This window comes from Ochotona princeps, chromosome 11 (genome assembly GCF_030435755.1).
Source record: "Ochotona princeps isolate mOchPri1 chromosome 11, mOchPri1.hap1, whole genome shotgun sequence".
Classification (NCBI taxonomy): Eukaryota; Metazoa; Chordata; class Mammalia; order Lagomorpha; family Ochotonidae; genus Ochotona; species Ochotona princeps.
In genome coordinates this window covers 45228304-45251899 of record NC_080842.1, presented here as the reverse complement: position 1 = coordinate 45251899, position 23596 = coordinate 45228304, and the positions used below count along the sequence as shown (strand labels likewise).

General features: G+C 36.1%; 1 protein-coding gene across 1 annotated transcript in view; it reads right to left on the bottom strand.

Moving 5' to 3' along the window:
• GABRA2 (gamma-aminobutyric acid type A receptor subunit alpha2) overlaps positions 1 to 23596 on the bottom strand; it is a 104987-nt gene that overhangs the window by 10699 nt on the left and 70692 nt on the right. Inside the window, exons 6-8 of the mRNA XM_004579125.4 lie at positions 23387 to 23530; positions 21953 to 22105; positions 3144 to 3346 (exon numbers count right to left, since the gene is read on the bottom strand). Of these exons, the coding sequence (XP_004579182.1) occupies positions 3144 to 3346; positions 21953 to 22105; positions 23387 to 23530 (500 nt within the window). The remainder of the gene's footprint in view (positions 1 to 3143; positions 3347 to 21952; positions 22106 to 23386; positions 23531 to 23596) is intronic.

The following is a 23596-nucleotide window of genomic DNA, read 5'->3' as shown; positions in this document are numbered from 1 at the left end:
ACTCTTCCCAACAAGAAAGCAAAGTCTTCTTTGTTGCCTAACTTAGGGTTTGAAAGTAGCTTAAATATAAGTAAGTGGGTTTATTAATTTGCTTGTGAAAGTTAGATTTAACCAATATCAGAGTATAATCAACCTTTAGACAATCTATACTTAAATATGTTAAATAAGTACTTCTTTTTTTCTGGACACAATTATTGGTATGTGTCTGAGTAATTATTCCTACAAAACAAATTTATACTTATCATTTGTAAATTCTAAGAATTTTGATATACTGTTTGAATTCAAAAATAATTTAAATGTATTTACAGGTTTCCTAATGCAAAAACGAAGGACTTTTGCTAGACAGATTAGTCTGAAGCACATGAAAATGATCTGAGGGATAAAAATTCAAAAATGAAGCCAAGATAGTGTTACTGAACTATCTTTTATAAATCTAGCAGTCTTTTGCGCAATCTACTAAGTATACTAAATATCTGTTTTGTTCTAGGGACATGGCTATTCCGAAGGAAATTTGAAAATACCTTGACTCATAAAATGGGTAAGGTGGTTGTTCATAAATTCTTTTTTGTAAAGCTTTTAAAGCCTTCCCAGAATTTAACATCTGTAATTCATTTAATTCTTAGATTCAACAAATAGTTTTCAAATTCTTATTAAAGTTATGGGCATTGCACTAGTCAATCTTGTCACAGAAAAGTGAAGGAGAACAAATATTAAGACTGAAATATCATAAACAATATTGTCTTCCTGAATATTACATTGATAAATCAGATGTTTTGACATGAATTTATCTTGCTTATGTGTGATTTAACACGTAGGTAAACTAAATATTCATCGGTACTGCTATTGTTTTTTAAATGCAGTTTGGAAAGCCTTTTTCATTTAAAAGTACCTTCATTTTTTTAAGCTCAGGAACTGAAAAGTCACATCATTTGATATGCCAAATTGCATTGTCAATTTGATTGACACCCCCTAGCATTAAAGATAATACACCAATATATTTCTACATGTGCACATATTCGACAAAACACTGTAATTTATATTTTATAACATTTGCAAAGGACTATTTAATATTTTACTCAAGAAATTGTGTGAGAAAGTATGTGCGCCAAGGTGGGTAGGGAGAGATTGCATTCATAAATGAAAAACCAGTGTACTGTATGGCAAATGGAAACAAAGATTAATAAAAAGTAACGGAAATGCTGAAGTAGCCTTGAAGTAATGCATATAAAACTGGTCATATTTCTTTTAATATTTATTGGTTGGCTCTGTTAGTAGAAAAATAAAATTTAAATGAGATGATATAGTGTTCTTATTAAATCTTTATAGTGTACACAATTAAGGAAAAATGCAAGAATTTTAAATTCAACATCTACCCTTTCTATGCTTAAACTGCAATATGGTATTAAAGTAAAATGCATATCTATTATATACTATAATTAGTATTATTATTGGAAGTAAAATACATATACTTATTTTTAGTAGTATTAGAAGTAAAATGATATATATTTATACACTGTAACGTATTTCACTCACTAGAAATGGACTTAAAAATGTTATCCTTATTTTAAATTTAACAGAAGACGCACTTAGTTAGATGCAGTTTTAAATGGAAGCATTTTGATATAATATTATACTACTATTAAGAATATTTTATATTTTATTATGATATATCCAAAGTCTCATCATGAAGCAGAAAAATAATAATGCAAAAAGCAAGGAAATTACTACTTATGAAAGCACAAAACTTCCCAGGTCAGTACTTGGAACCTACAGATTGACACCAATAATCTCAAAAGAAATTAACCCTAAAGACAAATAACTTTTCCCTTTCAGAGCAATTTAAAATTTTTCAGCATTTTGGGCCCGGCGGTGTGGTCTAGCTGCTAAAGTCCTCGCCTTGAACGTGCCAGGATCCAATATGGGCACTGGTTCTAATCCCAGCAGCTTCACTTCCCATACAGCTCCCTGCTTGTGGCCTGGGAAAGCAGTCGAGGATGGCCCAAAACCTTGGGACCCTGCACCCAAGTGGGAGACTCAGAAGAGGTTCATGGCTCCTGGCTTCGGATTGGCACAGAACCAGCCGCTGCGCTCACTTGGGGAGTGAATCATCAGACGGAAGATCTTCCTCTCTGTCTCTCCTCCTCTCTGTATATCTGACTTTGTAATAAAAATAAATAAATCTTTTAAAAAAATTCTTCAGCATTTCAGCATCTTCATGTTTATTATATAAAACATGGGAAAGGCAAAAATGCTACCTGAGCTTTTGCAACCTAGCCACAGACATGCGGATATGTGAAGAGTACTCAATCCCTGGAGAAAGCCTGGAATTCTACAATAAGTATGGTTAATTCCCACATTCTTCTTCCGATCTATTGTAAGGCTATATGGTGTTTAAGAATATGAACTTAGGGCCCGGCGGCGTGGCCTAGCGGCTAAAGTCCTCGCCTTGAAAGCCCCGGGATCCCATATGGGCGCCGGTTCTAATCCCGGCAGCTCCACTTCCCATGGGAAAGCAGTCGAGGACGGCCCAAAGCTTTGGGACCCTGCACCCGCGTGGGAGACCTGGAAGAGGTTCCTGGTTCCAGGCTTCGGATCAGCGCGCATCGGCCTGTTGCGGCTCGGCTCACTTGGGGTGCGGCTCACTTGGGGAGTGAAACATCGGATGGAAAATCTTCCTCTCTGTCTCTCCTCCTCTGTGTATATTTGGCTGTAATAAAATGAATAAATCTTTAAAAAAAAGAATATGAACTTAATGGTTGAATAGAGATTGGTTCTAGTAAATTACTAAATCTTCTGTGAGCTTTGTCAAGTGCATGACTTTACTCAGCACTGACAAAAAAAAAAAAAATGAGAAGTAGGAAGAGAATCTAGTCACAAACTTGCTGCAAAACTGCCCAAGAGAGCATTGGTACAAGACAGAGCACAGTGCATGACACAGAGACCTCAGCAGAGGCTAGGGAATAACCATAAAAGCAGCATTGACACCATAAGCACTCCCAAGGTATTTCAGGCAATAAATATGTATAAACTTGTATACATATTTATGTATGTAAAAGTTCTCTTTTCAGATAAGATGGTATCTGTTACCAGTTGAATATGTTGGGGATTTGGGGAATTATAGAGAGAATGAATCTGTCACTTACCTTGTCATTCACTACACTCTTCCCATCCCAAGCCCATCCTCTCTTGGTGAAGTAATTAACAGTTGCAAATTCAATTAGGGCAGAGAACACAAATGCATAACAGACAGCAATGAACCAGTCCATGGCAGTTGCATAAGCCACTTTGGGAAGAGAATTCCGGGCACTGATGCTTAAAGTTGTCATTGTCAGAACAGTGGTTACTCCTGCAAGAGAATATACAAGAACCAACATCAACATGTCCAACTAGGACAGCAGGGAAATCAATTGTCCTTTATTATTTTTTCTTTCTTCAAAGTTACTTTCAGTGTCATTTTTATCAGTTTGAAGATACTGCAAGAATATAGTTCAATTAATTAATTAATAATATTATTGTATTTCTTCAGGTAATAACTGATAATGCTTTCAATATGAATCACTAACTCTTTTTTTAAAGTATTCTTGAAACTAAAAGGACTGCACATTCTGAAGTAAGATTCCTGTGAAGAAAAACAGATTTTTAAAAGTGCAATTTTGTCCTTTAACATTATCTTTTTTCCCCAAATCCTGCTGACAGTCTTCAGTAGATACATTCATTCTTCTTTTTTAAGATACTGAAAGGGAGAATTAAAGACAAGGAGTGACAGAGAGAAATCTTTCATCCAATGGGTCACTCCCCAAAAGGCCACAATGGCCAGAGCTGAGCTGATCCGAAGTCAGCAGTCAGGAGCCAGGAGCTTCGGCCTGGTCTTCCATGTGTATGCAGAGACCCAAGGACCTCTCCAGGTCATAAGTTTACTTCCCAGGTCATAATCAGCAAACTGAATTGGAAGTGGAACAGCCAAGACATCCACATGGGATACAGATACTAGCCTTTATGCTGCCGCAGCAACCCTGCTATATAAATTCTTCATTCAAATCATGTTACACAATGAACTGACAAGCCACACTCATGATCATAGTGGAACTCTGATGAATCTAGTTTTCATTCCAACATGACTATAAAAGTATGAAATTAATTCTGAATTACTAAGCATTGTGAAGATGCATTTCTTTCCATAACAAAACATAGAATCAATAGAACATTACTGCTAAAAACATAATAAAGAATGTTTTATACTTTCATTGGTTTAACAATAACCCTGTTGTTTCATTTTATGGTTGCTCAACTAGTAGGTAGCTGAGTCACAATTGCTAAAGACCAGGAAGTTGGCCAATCAGGAGGATAAGTCGTACCACCAACATGCAGCATGGCTGTAAGCTGCTGTCTTATCAGTGATCCAAGAGAAGCTGAATTAGTTACCCAGGAGACAGTTTATGCAAAAAGAAAATGAAAATGTGAAAGAAATGTTCATTCATATTTTGAAGTCTTTGTATTTTATTTTTTTACTTTCCCACAAAATAGAGCAGTTTTTTGTTTTCTCACCCACAATGGTAATTCAAAATGCAGTAATTCCATTGAAACAGTAGTGAATGCATCAAGAAATATGATAGTAGTAATAGAAATAAAAGATAGAAATGAGCTTACTTTATCTGCTGCTGAGTCATTATCATAAAACATTTTACAGAAGCACACTGTACTTGCATGTATCAAACAGTAAAAAATATGTTTTATCTTCTGACTGATACATAAAAGCTCACATATTAATGGAATGCCATGCTGTGGCTTGTTTGAAGTTCACACTGCATAAAGTCCAATCAAGACAAATAGATCTATCTCTTCAAACAGTTAACATTTCTTTATGGTATATACATTCAAAATCCTTTTTTTTTCTATTTTTCACTTAGAAAAATCTACAATACATTAACACTGTCTATAGTTATCTTACTGCAAAGTAGAACAGCAGAACTAATTATTCCTATCTAAATATAACAGTAAATATTAAATAACTAAAATCCCAGAGTCCCTCTTCCCTACAGTTCCTATCTAAAACTATAAAAGATGACCAACATGATACACTTAACTACTATGAGATCAACATTTTTAGATTGCCATGTGAGTGAAATAATACAATGCGTTTTTCTTTGGCTTATTCCATTAACACGGTAACCTGTGGTGCTACCATGTGGCTGCAGATGGCAAGGTTTCATTCTCTTTTTATGACTGAATGCTATTGTGTACAGGTTTTCTCTATTCAGTTGGCAGTTGATGTCACAAGTTTTAGGTTAAGATGTTTTGTTTGAGACTTTTGTATGGAAAGTAGAGTGCAAGACAGGTACAGGACTTCCAATATATGCTTCTCATCCATTTATTCACATACAATACACACAGGACAATCATGTGCATATGTACAAACCTGTATGTATAATATAGGAAAAGAAGATACCAAATGAGTACATGGAAATACATTTAACTTTACCAGCATTCAACGAGGTGCAGACAAAGCAATAATTACATACCCTTTTCAGAAAGCAATACCATAATCAACATACTAGCAAACTTTTGTAATATTCATGTCTTGGTGTTAAGGAAAATATGAAGCAATGGAAATAGTGATTTAATAGTGATGTCAAGTTGGAGTTAGCTAAGATCAGTTGCCTAATTTAATGTCATAAAGGGTTTTTTTGTGAATAATGTTAGGTAGTTGTGCAAGTTGGTTATTTTGCAAATGGATATTCAGTATTTCATCATCATTTACTGAAAATACTTTTTCCAGGAATACATGATCTTGGAAAATTAAACAGCATTTTTTGTAGAATTTCAATTTTATCTCATTGATCAATAAATTGTCTTTGTGCAAGTTTATACAGTTTTGATGACTGTTTACAATAAGTTTCAAAAACAGGAAATTTGGGTTCATTCATATGCTTAATTATCTTATTCATTTACAAGATTGTTTTGGCAATTCAGGGTGCAATAGGGTTCCATGATTTTATGATTAATTTGCCCCCTTCTAAAAACAGTCATTGACACTTCGATAGTCATGACATCGAAATTGTAGATTGCTTTATGCAGCATTATCATTTTGACCATGGCATGCCTTCTAACTTTTGAATTTATGATACCCTTCCATTGTAAGCAATTGATAAGTAAATTTACACAAGTGTGTAAAGATACATAGAATTTATTAGACCTTGCATAATTTCACTTTGCCCCTTAATAATTTTCCAGTATACAAATTTATCACCTCCTTGGCTGAATTCTTTATAGGTATTTCTTTTGTTCAGAGGCTAAGGCCAAAAGAATTGTATTTTAACTCTTAGAATCTTCATTTCTGATTTATAGAAATACAACTGATTTTCATGTACTGCTTTTGCACCCTGCACTTTTGCTGAATTTGTTTAATAGCTCTAATTAACAGTTAAATGTGGTTTGCTAAAAATCTTCTATATTAAAGACTATGCCATCTGTTAATGGAGAGTTTTTTCTTCTTTTCCAATATATATGTCTTTTATTACTTTGTCTTGGCAAATTGTCCTGCCTATATCTTCCAGTATAATGTTGAATATAATTAGTGAGAGTAGGTTATCTGTGTGTTTTTGATGAGTGGAAGTTCTTTGATTCTTTGTGTGTTATGGTAGCTGTATGCTTTTCTTAGATATCCTTATCTTAGGATGAAAACTTTCTCTTATTGCTACTTCACTCTTTATCAGAAAAGAGTTCTGAATTTATTTAAGAGGCTTTTTTTTCATTAATATGATAATTCATTTCTTTACCTGGCTTTGTTTTCTTAGTTCTATAACCCTATACAGTGAGCCAGGAATTGATGACTACTACTTTATTAGTTGGAAGGCTATGAAGATATTTGATGCTGATTAAAATATGTACACATACAAATACATGTATTTGAAAGGCAAAGCATGGGAGAGAGACACAGGGGGAGAGAGAACGAGAAAGAGAGAGAAATCTTGAAATCACTGATTAATTTTTCAAATGGCCAAAACAGCCATGTGTGGCAGAGGCAGGAATCAGGAACCTAAGGAGCTCCATGCTGGGACCCGGCAGGAGTAACAGCTACCCAAGTGAATTTAGCTGTATCCTACTGCTTTTCCAGGTAATTCAGCAAGAAAGTAGATGAGAAGTAGAGCAACACAAAATCAAACAACGCTCTAATGTGGGATGTTGATTCTTGGGGCAAATATTTGGCTTATTGGCTAAGCTACAGGTACGTACACATGCATCCCATATAAAAACGTCTGGGATCAAGCTCTGGCTTTGTAACTCATTCCAGCTTCCTAAAAATGTGAATGCCAGAAGAAGGATACAACGGATGACGTTGCTGGGTCCCTGCCATGCAGTTAAAGTATCTAGATTGAGTTCTAAACCGGCCTGGGCAAACCCTAGCTATTGATGATCTTTAGGAGTTAACTAGTGAGTGGTCCCATCTTGCGTCTCTTCTCTGTCTTCCTTATAAGTATATAAAACATTAAATTATATTGTTGGTGTTAACTGTGAAAATTTTATAGAAATATATGCACTGATATGTCAATATCTGTATACCTTCATAAAGAGCATAAAACAAAAATCAGGAAAGTCATTCATCTATAATCACCACTTTAAAGAATATTAAGTGGATAAAATAGAACATGAATCACCATTGATATTTCTTTCCTTTTTTAGATATTTTAAAATGAAAGCAGAAATAAAATTAAAAGATGAAATCTGAAAGTATATTACCTTAAATATATTACTTTAAATACTATTTAACTATGAGAATGAGATTTTAGTATTCTTATTTTGTTATTTTTATTTCTATTCCTTTCTTCCCAGCACAAATCTAGTTTGCTTTTTTGCCAAGAAAAGACAATTTTATTATAAAATGATCATAAAACTATTTTTACATATTCAAATATTCTCCATATTAAAATCTCATTTTCTCTCATCACTTTGGAAATTTGATAATAACATTGTTATGCGAAGCATCATTATGAATTTAAATTATATATGTGAAATACATGAAACATTTTATCTTCGTGTTAGTAAAAAGTTTTTAAAATAACTTATATCTCTAGGTCCTTTCTTTCTTCCTTCCCTTCCTAAAAAGTTTTTGAAATAACTATCTCTAGATGCTTTCCTTCTCTCGCTTCCCTGTCCTTTCTTTCCACTAGACAGCTACTCTACGAATGAGTGACCCATGATGTTTCTTAGCTTTTTTCTCCACGCCTCACCTCTGTGTGACCTCCACAGAACCATATTCTCAGGGAGGCTTGTTTCTCTCTCAGTAAAACCAAAAAAGCATGTATCTTAAATCACATTCAACACTAAAATTCCATGCATATATGTGAGATGTATGTCAGCCCCCTCTACATGCACTGATACATATTCTGGCATTCTGTTACACAATATTTATTATCTCAATGTGTGAGTGCCAAACCTTCCTTTAATTTGTTGATATTAAATGTTCATTTATCTTTATTTATTTGAAAGAATGAGAGAGAGCCCTCTTGAGAAAGAGAGAGAGAGAGAGAGAGAGAGAGAGGTCCATCTACGACTTGGTGGACTATACAAATACTAACAAGAGCCAAGCTAACTCCATCCAGTGTCTCATGGGGTGGCAGGAAAGAAGCAATCAGACCTTTACCGTGGCTTCTCAGACTGTAGCGAGAAGCTGAATTAGAATAGAGCAGCCTTGAATGAAACTGTCATTCTGATAGGGATGTAGCATCCCAAGCAACGACTTACTCTGCTGCAACGCAATGCTTGCCCCACAAGAGCTGAACAAATTCTAAGGAAAAGCATCCGAATCTTGGTGAAACCTTCCGTAAAAAAGGAAGTGGTTTCAGCTCCAAGGCAAGGAGCCTGAGTTTAATCTGTGGCCTTGGGGAAATTTCCCATTCTCTTTTGATCAGTGCTTCATTACCGAAGTTGACATTACATATAGAGACTTCCAAAAGTGCTATTACCGAGACTAGATGCATTATTGCATGTAAAGCCATGCCATTTCCATCCGAAGGTGCTCCAATGCACGCAGGAAAAAGCTACTTTAAAAGCAAAATCAAGACAGATTTAAACAAGAAAGGTTTAAACAAGATTGAAACAAGAATCTGTGGTTGGATTTGAGGTGAAAGTAAGGAAGGAACAAGCCTCAAAATCTAATAGTCACAAAAAATGCAAGGAAACAAATTTAAAATTGTTTGATACCACCTGCTGGTTACTGCTAGAAATGACAAAAACAAAAAGATGGTAAAAGTGTCAGACTTTTTTTCTTTCTTTTTTTTCAGCACAAATGGATAAAGCAGTACTTTCCACCGTCCAAATGAAACAACTCTGATGAATGCGACCTACGTGTATTTGAAAAGTTAAAATTTTAATCCAATACTGCACTAAACCTGAATGATAAAAACACTGACACTGGAATTTGGAAAACATACCTATGTTGTAAATCTTAACTTATCAACAGTCCACTAATTTACAGTTCAGGAATACAAGAGGAACAATTATGATCTAGAAAAAGTTCAAACAGCCAATTATAGTATAAGTAATACTGTTGAGGGAATTTTTTTTTCTTAGTTGGATATACTCTATCGCCATTCCATATCCTTTTTTTTCAGATAGCCCTTTTTCAGTGAAAGTCTCCATATACTAAATATTAATACACAATCAAAATTATTTTATCAGTAGTCACAACTGAATCTGTTTGCTCTACTTGAAATCGTATATTTTCTCCCCTCCTTCCTTTCATTTCTTCCTTCTTTCTGTTTCTTTTTTTCTTTTTTACTTAATAGACAGAGTGAGAGATTTCCTGTCAACTGATTTACTCCCCAAACAAATGTAACAGCCGTGGCTGGGCCCAAGCCAGGGGCCAGAAGCTCCATCTGGCCACCTGGGTCTCCCACTGAGATGGCAAGGATGCAAGCACTTGAGTTACCAAGTCACATGATGAATATTAGTAAGAAACCAACCTGGAAGGCACAGCCGGGGACTTCAAGTCAGGCCTCTGATTTCGGATGGGGGCATCCCAAAAGCCTGCTCACCACAATGATAAAACCTGTGTGTTCATGCCACCTAGAACCTTCTGCTCATCATATATGGCTTTTTTTTTCATTTAAGGAACTCCAATTACTTCGTTAAATAAATTATTATTTGTATCTAGTAAGTATGAGGTATTTTTGTAGGGACTAGGAACAGGCCAAATAGTAAAATAGCAATTACTCTTGCACCCTGGAAATACAGTCTACAAGTGCTGTATAATGTGTTGTGCTGCTTTTACAGGTGGTGGGACTTCTTCCCTAAAGGCACCAGGAGCCTGGCCTTGAGAAACATTCTTATCACATCCTGTCGCTTTCACATTTTCTGTTGGTTCAAAGCAGATTTTCTTCACCACAAAATGAAAAGGCTGCCTAGTGGGGGGCGGGGGGGGGGGGTTCTTAAATCTTTTTTGAATGAATTTAAACAAATCTTGAATCTACTCTCCCATGGATCAAAATTGATAAGCATTTATTTCTTAGAATAATTATAGGAAACCTATCCCTTCTTATATTAAGCAAGCATGATTTTAGTCCTCACTTTGTAGTGGACACTGAGGGTGTAAGTGAAACTTGAACAAAGTAGAGTAATGGCGCAGCTGGGCAAGGTCTGTGAAGACCAACCCTAAGGCACTCTACCCAGATGGAGAATTCTGGGTGAGTGTTTCCATAGGAAAGAGGGGGAAAAAATTAAGCAGGGAAAATAATACTGCCCTGAAAAATAGCAAGTTTAAAGCTTCAGGGACTCAGGAAGCAGGGTAATTAGCAAGAATGGAAAGAAGGCTGGAGGGTACAAAGGTCTAACAATTTCACCACAAATATAAGCAAAATCACACTAATATCAAAAGAGGAAAACTGGTACAATGGTGTTAATCAATTTAACAATTATTTACCTTAGCTGCCGAAATATTTAAAATACCAAAACTTACTTAGTATAGACTAAAAGGAACTGCAATAAGAATCAATACAAAAGTTCTTTTAAACAGCTAACAGGGGTTAGTAGTTAAAACTAAAGACATAATGATGAGGAGATATTTCAACACTGGGCTGAGTACCATCTGTGTTATCAAGTAGCTCTTTGCATATCTTCATAGCACAACACAGCACAACAATTTCCTTGTCTATCTCCTAAATCAGTTTGTAGCCTCTCCAACTGTAGAGTTATCTCCTTCTTGTCATTTTGTCTGTAATATACAGCATAGTACCTGATGTATTTAAAGAGTAAATAAATGAATAAAAATATTTCATAAACTTAAAGCATAATTATGGATATACAGACATAGAAACAAATGATTATGCCTGTCTGTGTGGTGTAAAATACACAAACTATAGTTTTTAAATAAATGTTTCTTGTACTTGATAAATTCATTCAAAGTCCATATGCATATATGTATATATAATACTCGTGTTTGTGAATATGTGTGTTGTGATTAGTTAAGTTTTAGAAGAGATAGTCCAGATAGCTGGTAAGGGGCCAGCGTGATGGCTCAATTGGTTAATCTTCATTTTGCAAGCAACAAGATCCTATATGGGTGCAAACTCATGTCTTGGCTGCTCCACTTCCCATCCAGCTCTCTGTCTATGGGCTGGGAAATCAGTGGAGGATGGCCTAAAGCCTTAGTATCTAGCATGCATGTTGGAGACCCAGAAGAAGTTCCTGACTCCTGGCTTTGGATCGTCCCAGCTCCCATCGTTGTGGCCATTTGGGGAGTGAACTACCAAATGGAAGATCTTTCTTTTTCTCCTCTCTGTAAATCTGTTTCCAATATAAATAAATAAATACATACATACATTTAAAAATCTTTATAAAGAAGCTAAGCAACCCCTGAAGACTGTTACATAGAGTGAGCAAGCAGAAAAGATTAGAGGAAAGATGTATTCCTTCTTTCTCTGTCATTTAACAATTATTGCATAACATGTGCAAGAATAGGAGATCTTTAGCATTAGAAGCCTAGACTTCATCTTCTTTATTTATCACTATTGAGGTCTACTTTAGTTTTGAGGTTTAAGAAGGTTGCCAACACTTCTCTGCCCACCAAGAAAGGGAAAATTGAATGAAAATAAGGCATATTCACAGGCACAATGACAGTTCATGAGCACAAGGCTAGAGTTGAAAACTATGTCATGAACGATTGCTCATATCGCCCCAGGCACTTCTAGTTGTACACACAGAAATGTAGTCTTGGTTTGATGAACATAGTTAGCATCAAAACTACTTTTCTGCAAGTTAAGTTTTTTAAAGATTTATTTATTTTTTGTTGGAAAGGCAGATATACAGAGAGGAGGAGAGACAGAAAGAAAAATCTTCCATCTGCTGATTCACTCCCAAATTGGCTGCAACGGGCTGGGGCTGAGCCAATCCGAAGCCAGGAGCCAAGAGCTCTTCTGGGTCTCCCACACGGGTGCAGGGTCCCAAAGTTTGGGCCATCCTCGACTGCTTTCCCAGGCCACAAGCAGGGAGCTGGATGGGAAGTGAAGCTGCCGGGATTAGAATCAGCGCCCATATGGGATCCCGGGGCGTTCAAGGCGAGGACTTTAACCACTATGCTATCACGCCAGGCCCTTATTCTGCAAGTTATTAGAAAGTAACTAACAATTTTTAACATAGGGAGCACTACAATTATCTGACAACTGGCTGTGTCAGTTGATTCAAAGATGAAGAAGGAAGGAATGCTATATTTGGATCTTCTAAACTTCCAAACTTAACGAAATAAAGAAAACAAGGCTTATACTGCCCATTCACCATACCACATCAGCTTGGCAAATGCAGCATTTTTTGACAGCTTACAATCTCCACTCTCCAAATAGAAACTCTGCAACTACTACTATTCCACATACATTTTATATTTTCACCACCCCTCTCCATTTTGTTTGACATCAGCATTTAATTATTAGTAGCCTGCAATAAATTGTATTAATATCCCATTCTTCTTAAAATATTGCTCTTCCCTAAATAATCTCATTTACCCTCATTTCCTATGGGATAGAGATCTTCAAGGATACATCTTACGAAGTGTAGAGCCAAAGACCAGAAAGTTTAAGTATCTGCATGGACTCACTTAGAAAAATACATACTGTATCTTTTAGGTGATATTTTGTATTTTGGTAAAAATGTATCCACTCCACTACATCCCAATAAATCTATTAGATATAAATACATGGAAAGACACACTAATTGCTCAGGAAAAATATGAAAATCTGGAAGATGAAAGTATGGGCAATTTACAAAGTAATGCACAAAATAAGAGAACGAACAGGGACCTCTTCAACTACCCCGTGGGCTATCTAACAAAGACTTTTGAATCAGAAAAGGCTTCCTGAAGAGAGTAAAAAGGATGCTTTAAGGATTTGATAAATATAGGTGATACCTAAAAGAACATGTTCATACATAGTTTGTAGGTCAGCTCAGAAAAGAAGAGTTTTAACAATTCAAGCTGGTAAGCTGTCAAGAAGGGCTTACAATTACCCGTGTGTTTTCTTCAATAGCTGCAATGTAGACTCATGAAAAGATTTTGGAGGGGATATATAATGAGATTTTAACTTTTAGAAAGATCATTCTTGCTACAATATATAGATTTGACTGACCAAACCTGAGAATAAAGATAGAAAGACCAGAAGAAACTTGTGCAGCATACCAATAAAAATGAGCTCTTTTGAAACTTTGAATTTAAAGCATTTGTGTCTCAAACTCTAGCCTCATTCTTAACCTATTACATGTTCTACAACTTGGTATTGCAGAGACTGACACTGCACGGTCTAGCCACTCGGAAATCTAGGAACATCCCATGGTGTGTGCATTTCCCTCCCGCACTCACATCCAGTACGCCTTGCACGTTCTTCCGTAGTATTACTGAGAGCTACAACTACTACTGCTACAGACAGGCACTGCTCTATTTCAGGACCTCACCATTTCGAATCTTGGGATATTATTTTTATTTTTTCCTTCATAAGAATCTTCCCCAAACTCAAACATATCCAATAGTTTACTCCTTTGCTCCAACATTTCTCAAATAGTTGCCTTGGCTGTTGCACACAAATTTGACTCTAAACACATTAACAAACAAATGAAATCTTCTTGAAATGAATAAATGAGAATTTTTGATGAGAGTAGACCCGTCAATTATTCTTTTACTTTTCCTATATTCATGTGTTTTTTGATAACCATGCATCCTGTACTTAGAACATGGAGTTTCCCATTATATTAATTTGCAAAGATTAACTTCATTCCTTTTCTCTAAGAGCTTCTCTGAATTCCTTAGGTACAATTTCTTGCTATTACTTTTTCTCCTTCGTTAATTTTGAAATATTTCTCTCCAAGCTTCCAAAATCCTTCATTCATTTACTCACATGTCTGTTACATCCCTCTCCACTCAGCATAACTTGGTGGACTGGTAGTCTTCTAAAAATTCTGCTGCTGGGAATGGTATTTGACACAGAAATTGAGACTTCACATAGAGTGCCGCATTCCTTGTACCAGGGTCTGGATCAAGGCTTAGCTCCACTCCCTATCCAGCTCCCTGCTAATGTATCCTTTGGGAGACAAGAGATGATGTCAAAATTCATTGTATCCCCCGAGTCATGAATGAAATTCCTTGCTCCTCTTCTTAGCCCAACCCAGCCCTGGCTATTGTGAGCGTGTGGAGAGTAAGCCAAAGGATATAAGATCTTTCTCTGCCTCTTCATTGCTTTTTCAAATAAAAACAAACATTCATTACATTTTAAATAATAAAAAAATGGCCACCTAATTCAACATCAGCAATTACTTAATACCACTTTGTTCACTGAACAAATAATTAATTTTAATATATGTGAAAAGTAGCACAGTGGACATACTTATAAATTTATTAAGAAAATATATAAATGATATAGTGTAATGAAGTATGGCTTAATGCGGTTTAATTGCAATATAATTTACTTTCAAATTGTAGAGCTTGATGCCTTCTGCATGTAAGTTTTACATTCTTACATTATGCTTAACAGGATGATTTAAAAATATCACTAAGGAGCATTTACAACATTATGTTACATATTCCAAGAAATTGTATGCATTATTCTGAGCCATCCTCAAAACATTTCTTGTGAGTTAGATAGTCCTACATCCAATTACAGATGAGGAAACTGAAGCTGAGCAAGGTTTAATTTCTTCTGAATATTTTTTATCATCAAGTAGTGAAGTTGAAATAAACACAGGCAAAACTAACTTATACTGCTGAATGTATTCATTTTTCCAAATATATGAGAAAATATTTTTCACACATATGCCTATATTTCATATCCTTTATCTAACACTTTCATTTTACTATATAGCCCCTACTACCTTAGTGTATTGTAAGGTTATATCACTTATTTAAATGTTCAAATTGCTTGAGAAATGACTGTGCATAGACTTTAGTGGTCAAGCTAAGCAAGAGTTCAGATTGCAATTCTATGACAGTAACGGTGATTTTACTGTTCTTTCATCCATACAATGGAAATGTTTGAAGGCTGTTGGGAAGATAAAATATTTCTGTTTCTACCAGATCTATATAATTGTTCAATAAGGTTAACTGTTCTGTCCTTCTTTCTATCCTCCCCCTCTACATTTCTCTCTGAAGTATGGAATATACACCTTCCGTATTTCTGCACATTATGGGAGTGTGTACAGTCCCTGTCCGTGCAGCCTGCTAAACAGAGGAGTCCAGAGCTTCCCTGTATTGCTTAGTTCATTAGACACCCCTGTACGCCTAAACAAAGCACACAGAAGCTAAGAATCTAAGCCAGGGATGAAAGAGTCCCATCTAGTGGTGGTTTAAGAAAAAAAAATCAAAGGACACTTAGGTATTACTATGTAAATGTTTGCCTAGAAAAATCTTGGGAAATTTTACTTTACTTATTACACATGTCTCATTAGAAAGCACGGAATATGGCTCATTAGAAAGAGGAGAGAAAAGCTCTGAACCTGATACCGCTCAGTTCTCCAAGAACCCCAAATCTTTTCAGAATGGATTTACAACTTTGATCTCATAGAATCTACCATTTTCATGACTGATTACTATGTTTCGAGGTTGCTAAGGAGACATGACACAGATCACTAATTAGGAATAATTTGATATCCTGAGATCATCAAATGGATTTGCTATTGTCAGTGTGACTTAAAACAATTCACAACTGAGTGAGGAACAAGTGGGAAATTCTACATTAAGATAAGGCTGGAACTAAGGATGCTCCCATGCAGCCCATCGGGGCACCACTACACTTCCTTACACCTCTGCGCCTACTGCTGGGTGTCAGAAAAATACTGCAGCTAAGTAATTAAAAGCTCATGTACTCAGTTTGATGACAACAAACAATAAACTCATATCTGGTACAAACTTCCCGTTTTTATCAAATGCTTTTTCTATTTCAGTCTTGTAAGCCGTATCACTGTATAATTCAGGGTGACAGCTAAAATATTAACAGCTTGGATGATGTCTTACAAATCTCTGAAATGATTTAACTGGGGAGATATGTGTCAGGAATAATACGTTGCTAATTTTTGTCATAAAAAGTCATCTGACTGAATGACTTTAAAGACTGGAAAATAGTTAAAATAATTAAGAGCTGTTAGTCTTTTTCTTTAAAAAAAAGCTTTAAAAATCTAATAAATATGCATTCAAAATTGTGTTCTAGTGAAAGTAAATATTTCACAATTTAGTGTGAACCTAAACCTATATGAATAGTAGAATAATCACAGTAAGGACACCAGCCATAAATTTCTATTTTTTAATTCCAAACTTAAGTGAAAAAAAAAGCATGCTTACAATAAAACAATAGTAAAACAATCTCCTGAAACAATTAAAATCTTCCTCATATACTCTTTGTAAACTAATAAATCTTTCACAGATAAATCCAAGGAAAGGTACATTATGAAGAATCAGGTTTAAGAAACCAATGAAAAACTATGATCAAATTCTTCACCTCAGATTACCCGGGAGTTTCAAATGACTAAGGTGATCCTATTATACGTTAAGCCTGCTTTTAGAGAACTGGGTTAACTCAGTGATTTTTACTTAAAATTAGAGAAGATGACACGGGAGTGGATCTGAACTCTTAAAAAGCCGTTCTATCGTATTACTTACTGTACTATAATTTGAGAGTATGAATTTCTGCTGAAGGGCAAGGAATCAGAATTATTTCCATTAATAGCTGCCAAGCACTAATTTAAATTTAAATCTAAATACTCATAAGTTCTTATGTACATTGAGTGAGTGTGATTCCCAGGCAGAAACTACCCATGGATTAAACAATCCCAAGGTATTCCTCTCTTCAGACTTTAAACGAACAATGAAATTAAAGCCTTCTGGCAGAATGCTGCAGTAGAAACAATGAAAGCCTTTGAGTTAGCGAACTCAAAGGTCAAATTATTCTAGTATTAACCTGATATTTAATGTTGGCATAGCCTTTTAATAGTCCTGGTCTCAATGGTCTTGTTGGAAATTGGGACATAATGTCTACTTAACCTTGGATATTTTTTTGTTTTTCCTATAGTAAACCTGGGACGTAGACGGTGGCTAAAGAGTACTGCTGTTTTTATTTTTGTCTCATCATGATTGTTACCTAAAATGTAGGACATGGGAATGAGTTATGTGCTCTCATGACTAAATTGTCAGGGCAGTAAAAAGTACTATTCCGGTGTGTTTGTGAAAGTCGAATTTGGAAAATATTCAACAAGAGCCCAGCAGCATATCCACTTAATTCTTTCTTTATGTTATAATTGTAAGCAGCTAATAAGCCATTCATTTCGATCAACCCTAACCAGGCTGCCTGTGTTCCTGAAACCACTTCTCAGACTACCTCTAAACCAGAACTAGCATGGCTCTCTCATGCTCCTTGCCATTGCTTATTAAAGCATTTTGCTCCACTCACCTTCCTAATTGGCAGTAGGCTGCCTGCGATGCGGCTCTGACAGCAGCAGGCAAGAGGGCGGCTGGTGGGCTGGCAGCTTGTATCTGATTAGCATGTGCTGCCTTATGCCAAAGTCAATTCTCAGATGCCAGTGGTGACTCCTGATACCACTCCACAGCCCATACTTTGTGTAAGACAGAGAGCAGAAATGAATTCTGCAGAGATTGTTTCTGTCCTATTCAGGATTCCTGTTCATTAGTTTCCAATCCTGTTTGTTACCAAACAGGCACTGTATGCCTTCTGTGACCTTCTCACAATTTCCAATTAAGACTGTGTCCTTTTCTAAGGCTGCTCTAACTCTTCAGTCTAACTTCAGCCGCTCTCACAGGACTTCCTTTCGCCTCACTTTTGTTTTCTGACATAATGTTTGCAGGCTACCCTGTTCTATTTTTGTATGCCTTGATCTGTATGCAAATTCTAATGTCCACAGAACAAGGCAGGAGAACTACAAAGGCAAGGGAAACAACACCGAGAGGTAAGTGCTAGGATAAAGCAGAGCTTGCAAATATTTACAGATAGAAAGCAGAATCTTCAGTTCCTGTCAAGGATGATCATATGTGGCCATGATATCTGTTTAACAAACTCTTTTGGCTTTTCAAAAGCTTTTTTAAAGCAATCTAGATATTAATTTGAGTATCTATAAGTGCATGCCTGTGTGTGCATGTGTAATCAGTATCAATCATCGTGGCTCGGCTAGTCAGCTAGCTACCTCTATCCTTCACGTGTCAAGTATTTCTATGAAATGCAATAACCAAAATCAAAATACTCTTTCATACACATACGAAAAGGAGTTGAAACATTGTATAACTAGAGGATCAGATGTGGACTAAACAAAATTGAATTCAAGACAGAAACACACACACCACTTTAATTTACAGCGCATTTGACAATATGCTTGGTCCCAGGAAATATCCAAATTTGAAATCATATAGGCAAAACAAAAAGTAAATACTCACTACAAAATCTAGTTACAGAAAATACTGACACATGTGTTGAAATAACATGTTGACATGGTGAATGGAATGATCTATATACTGATAATTACAGATACAGGATAGAGGGGCAATGAAACTAGCGTGAGAGAGGTAGAAGGGCAGACAGAATCTCAATAGAGGTAAGACAAAATAATCTAGGTATTACATGTTTAATATTTGCTTCTGTACTGGCATTGAATGTTCAGTAAACAAATCTGATCTTATCCTCTTTTCCAAAAGAGATCCCACTCTGCCCTCAATTTGTTTCTCTCTCTCTTTCTCTCTCTCTCTCTCTTTTGAACATGGGGTTCTAGAGTCATACATTGAGAAATAAGGTGAGTTTTGAGTGATAAACTCTAACTTTTATAGAACTGGAAGCCAGGTCCAGACTCATGTGTCCAAACGATAGAGCACAATGCAGATTCGGAAGAAACAGAAACACATGAGTTTCCTTGACTGTTTCACAATCTCTCCCTGGAGTCAACCAGAGCCAGAGCACAGCAGCTTTGGACCGAGTTCTCAGAGTCCTTCCAGGGAATTATCCAGCCTGAAGATGATGTTGGAAAACACCAGAAGTAACAGTGAATATCAGAAGGACTGCAGCTCTGTGGGCTATTGTCCCTCTAAACCTCACAGCTGGCTACTTAATTTTCAAAAGATAACTTTTTCTTTATTGTTATGCCAATATACATTCAACATTCAATTCAGTGTAACACTCTGATTTCCTCTGGCTAACCATGTGGTGTGCAATTTTTGTCCACATATTGTTTGTGTTAACCTAACTCCTGTTGAATTAATTAATGTATTATTTATCTATTTCATTAATATGTGTATGTGTATATTAGTGAATTAATCTACCAACTATAATATCTCTTATATACTCGCCTAATCTAAAATTACTTACCACTTACCCACTATTCTCACAATTATATTAGAAGTTTGAACATTGTAGCTTTATTTCAAAATCTGATGTTAAATTATTTCTTACCTGTCTTCTTTCTTTTTTCATAATTTTTGTTCTTCATATGAAGAACAGTCCTGTTAATATATTTTAAATCAAAGGTATACCTCCATATATGTAATTGAATTTGCATGCAAATGCATTTTTACTGTAAAGTTCAACATCTGAATTATTTTGTTACAATTTTCATTTCTTCTGCTATAGAAACGGAAATGCGCTTCCAGTTTTCTTTAACTTATTCAACTTTTTATGGTTACTATACAGGAAATACATGGACTACAGGTTCTCAGCTCTAATCACTTTGAGGAAATAATTGATTAGTTCCAAGAAATTACAGTTTGTAATTTTTGCTTGCTTGTAAACTATAAGCTATAACTGATAATAATTTTCTTATACATAGGGAGTGGAAATTTCATTTCGGCTACCCAGGGTACATGCATCGATTAACAAATATTTTTGAGGACTGTGAATATGTTTAGGTGCATGTATCTGGATCAATCAAATTTTTCTCAAAAGAGATTTTAATTTTTCAAAGATTTATTTATTTTTATAAGAAAGGGATATTTACAGAGGGGAGAAACAGAGAGAAAGATCTTCCATATGCTGATTCACTCCCCAAATGGCTGCAATGGCCAGCTCTGAGCAGATTTAAAGCCAGGAGTCAAGCACTCCCTCTGAATCTATATGAATGCAGGTGTCCAAGGCTTTGGACCATCCTGCATTGGTTTCCTGAGTCACAGTAAGGAGCTGGATAGAAGGGAAGCAGCCGGTGTATGAAAGAGCACCCATATTGAATCCTGGTGCATGCAGCGGGGAAGATTAACCAAGTGTGCTTTTTGTCTTTTTACAGTGCTTCAACCTTTTATTATCATTATCCATTCAGGATATTATGTTTAATCCACCATGTTAAACCGCTTGAATACAGGGGCAGGTTTTCTTTGTGTTTCTATCTCTTGGCCTTGATTTTGTATCTGTTATAGTGGGTTCTCAGTAATACTTTCCTAAAGGAATGAGTGGCCCAAATACACAAAGATCATCTACTATGTTATGTAATTGGTCCTGCTTAATCTATACATTCAAAAAGCAGCATCCAAATGCCCCTGCATGATTTAAATTAAGATGAACTTGGTAAGTAAAAACACTAAAGGAATGAGTCTCTCTCTCTCTCTCTCTCTCCCTTTTTTCTTCCCCTTACCTTTTCTTGTTTAAACTGCAAAAATCAGTACAGGCAACTGGCCTAGTAGTTAACACACTGGGATGCTCATATGCCATATCAGAATGTTAAAATTCACAACCTGCCTATCTAGTGATTTCAGCTTCCTGCCACTGTACACCCTCGAAGGCAGCAGATGATGGCTGGAACAGTTGGGATCCTGCTAGCTTTGGGAAGAGCTGAATTACGTTCTTGTCTACAGATTCCAGTTTGGCCCACTACCAGCCACTGTGTGCCTTTGGAGCAGTGGATCTGCAGATGAAAATGTTGTCTATTGTTCTCTCTCAAATAAAGACAAATCAATCGATCGATAAAGTATTAATACTAAAACATCTTTCTTCATTTAAAACAATATTGCAATAGACATAGAAAGCGTAGGACTGACAGTCTGCCTCTAAAATAATTCCTTGGCCTAGTTTCACTCCAGGAAATCAGACACATTAATGGAAGTGAATGACACATCTCTCTTTTGCTTTCTCCAACTCGTATTACTAAAATAATGTTCATTAATTAAAAAAAAACACAGAAAGCCTACACATATGACATTGTTATATTCTAAACCAATATCTTCAACAAAATTCTACCTTTACTAACATAACATTGAAATAAATATCAACACGCAATATGAAATAGCACGAAAAGATATTAATGTGTATCTTGAATATCTGAGCCTTTATGAATCGTGTGGTCCCAACTCTATTTTACTTCCCTGGGCCCAGCTACCTCATCTAGAAGGTAAAATCAATATGGTCTGCCCATGTTCCATATGATCTTGAGTTGAGAATCAAAAGAGAGTGCTTTTGAAAGTGTGCTGTGGAACATACTGTGCTCCCTTACAAAGTGCACGTCCACTCACCGAACACAGTTCTTGCAGGCACCGACTCTCTGTTAAGCCAGAATGATACTTGTGATAGAATGACAGTCATAATACAAGGCAGGTATGTCTGAATCACAAAATACCCAATTTTTCTTTTCAAGTGGAAATGAGCTGTCATTACTGTATATTCACCTGGATGTAAAAAAAAAAAAGTTAGGGAGTTTAAAAACTTTAAAATCCAATTGCTTAAACATTCTGGAAATAGAAGGGAATAAAAAAGAATAATCCTGAAACACATACATACCCCACATGTGCTGCATATATGCCACAGAAACTATCATGTTCAAATGCATAGTTAGCAAGAGTAAGAAAGATAATTTCAATAGTATCAAGAAGTGTGTGCTGCATATCCTGTGAGCTGGTGTTTGATTTGACTCTTCAGGGAGATGCTAATTCACCCAAAGAATTCGGAATTCATAAATGGTCTCTGCAAATGGACTATCTGACATAAGCAGGGCCTGGTAACCATCGATCCTAAATTCAAGCTTCGTCTTGGACTGACCTATGATGCTCTTTGTCTTTTCAATGGTTGTTCTCTGGGTCCATTTCCCTGACTGGTCTTCTGGCCCAAATTTCCCACTTTTACCACTAAATCTGAATTTTCTGATTTTGTATTTCTGCTCTATTTTTTCAGCTAATTCTATCTGATCCTTGGAAATGAACACATTCTTTGTGTTTCCTGGATTCTAACTGTGGCCAGATAAAAGAAAACTCGTCCACACAGCTACTTTGTTCATACATCAGGATGGCCCTTCAATAAATAATATAACAAGCTAAGAGTGTTATCAAAAATCAAGAGTTGAATAGTCATAAACTTTCCCAAATAAAGGGGAAAACATAAGAAGAGTACAGAAATTGTCATCACTTATTTGAAAATGAATGCTAAAATTGACTGGTCTGGGCCCAGCTCGGTAGCCTAGTGGCTAAAGTGCCACAGGGTGTCTGTCCTAATACCAGCAGCCCTGCTTCCCATCCAGCTCCCTGAGTGTGGCCTGGGAAAGCAGTCAAGGATGGCCCAAAGCCTTGGGACCCTGGACCCGCGTGGGAAACTCAGAAGAGGCTCTGGGCTCCTGGCTTTGGATGAGCTTAGCTCCGGCCTTTGCAGTCACTTGCGGAGAGGATCATTGGACAGAAGATCTTCCTCTCTGTCTCTCATCTTTGTATATCTGACTTTCCAATAAAAATAAATAAATCTTTTTAAAAAATTGACTGGCCTGAGATGGCACACTCTTTCAAAATAGGGATTATAGTTCAGAGTGAAGCCTAATGTTCTTAATGGCTTAAAACTCCAAGGAAATCTATGCTTCTAGTTCATGGACCTCTAGAACAGATGCTTTTAAGTAATCTGACACCTTTCCAATGGCTGGAACTACTTTCTTAGCACTAGCTTTTCTTTAGACTCACTTTACTAACCTGTGCTGGATTTAATTGTCTCCTTTCCAATCGACTGACCAAGAAGATCGTATTGATTTAACCTGGAGCCATCAGGAGCAACCTGTACTGAATCAGATGCGTTGTAAGTCCAAATATAAGTGACCTCTGAGGTTGTATATGCATCTGTGGAAAATCAGAAAAAAAAACCATTTTTAAGCATTTCAGTATGACCATCAATAAAGCACAATA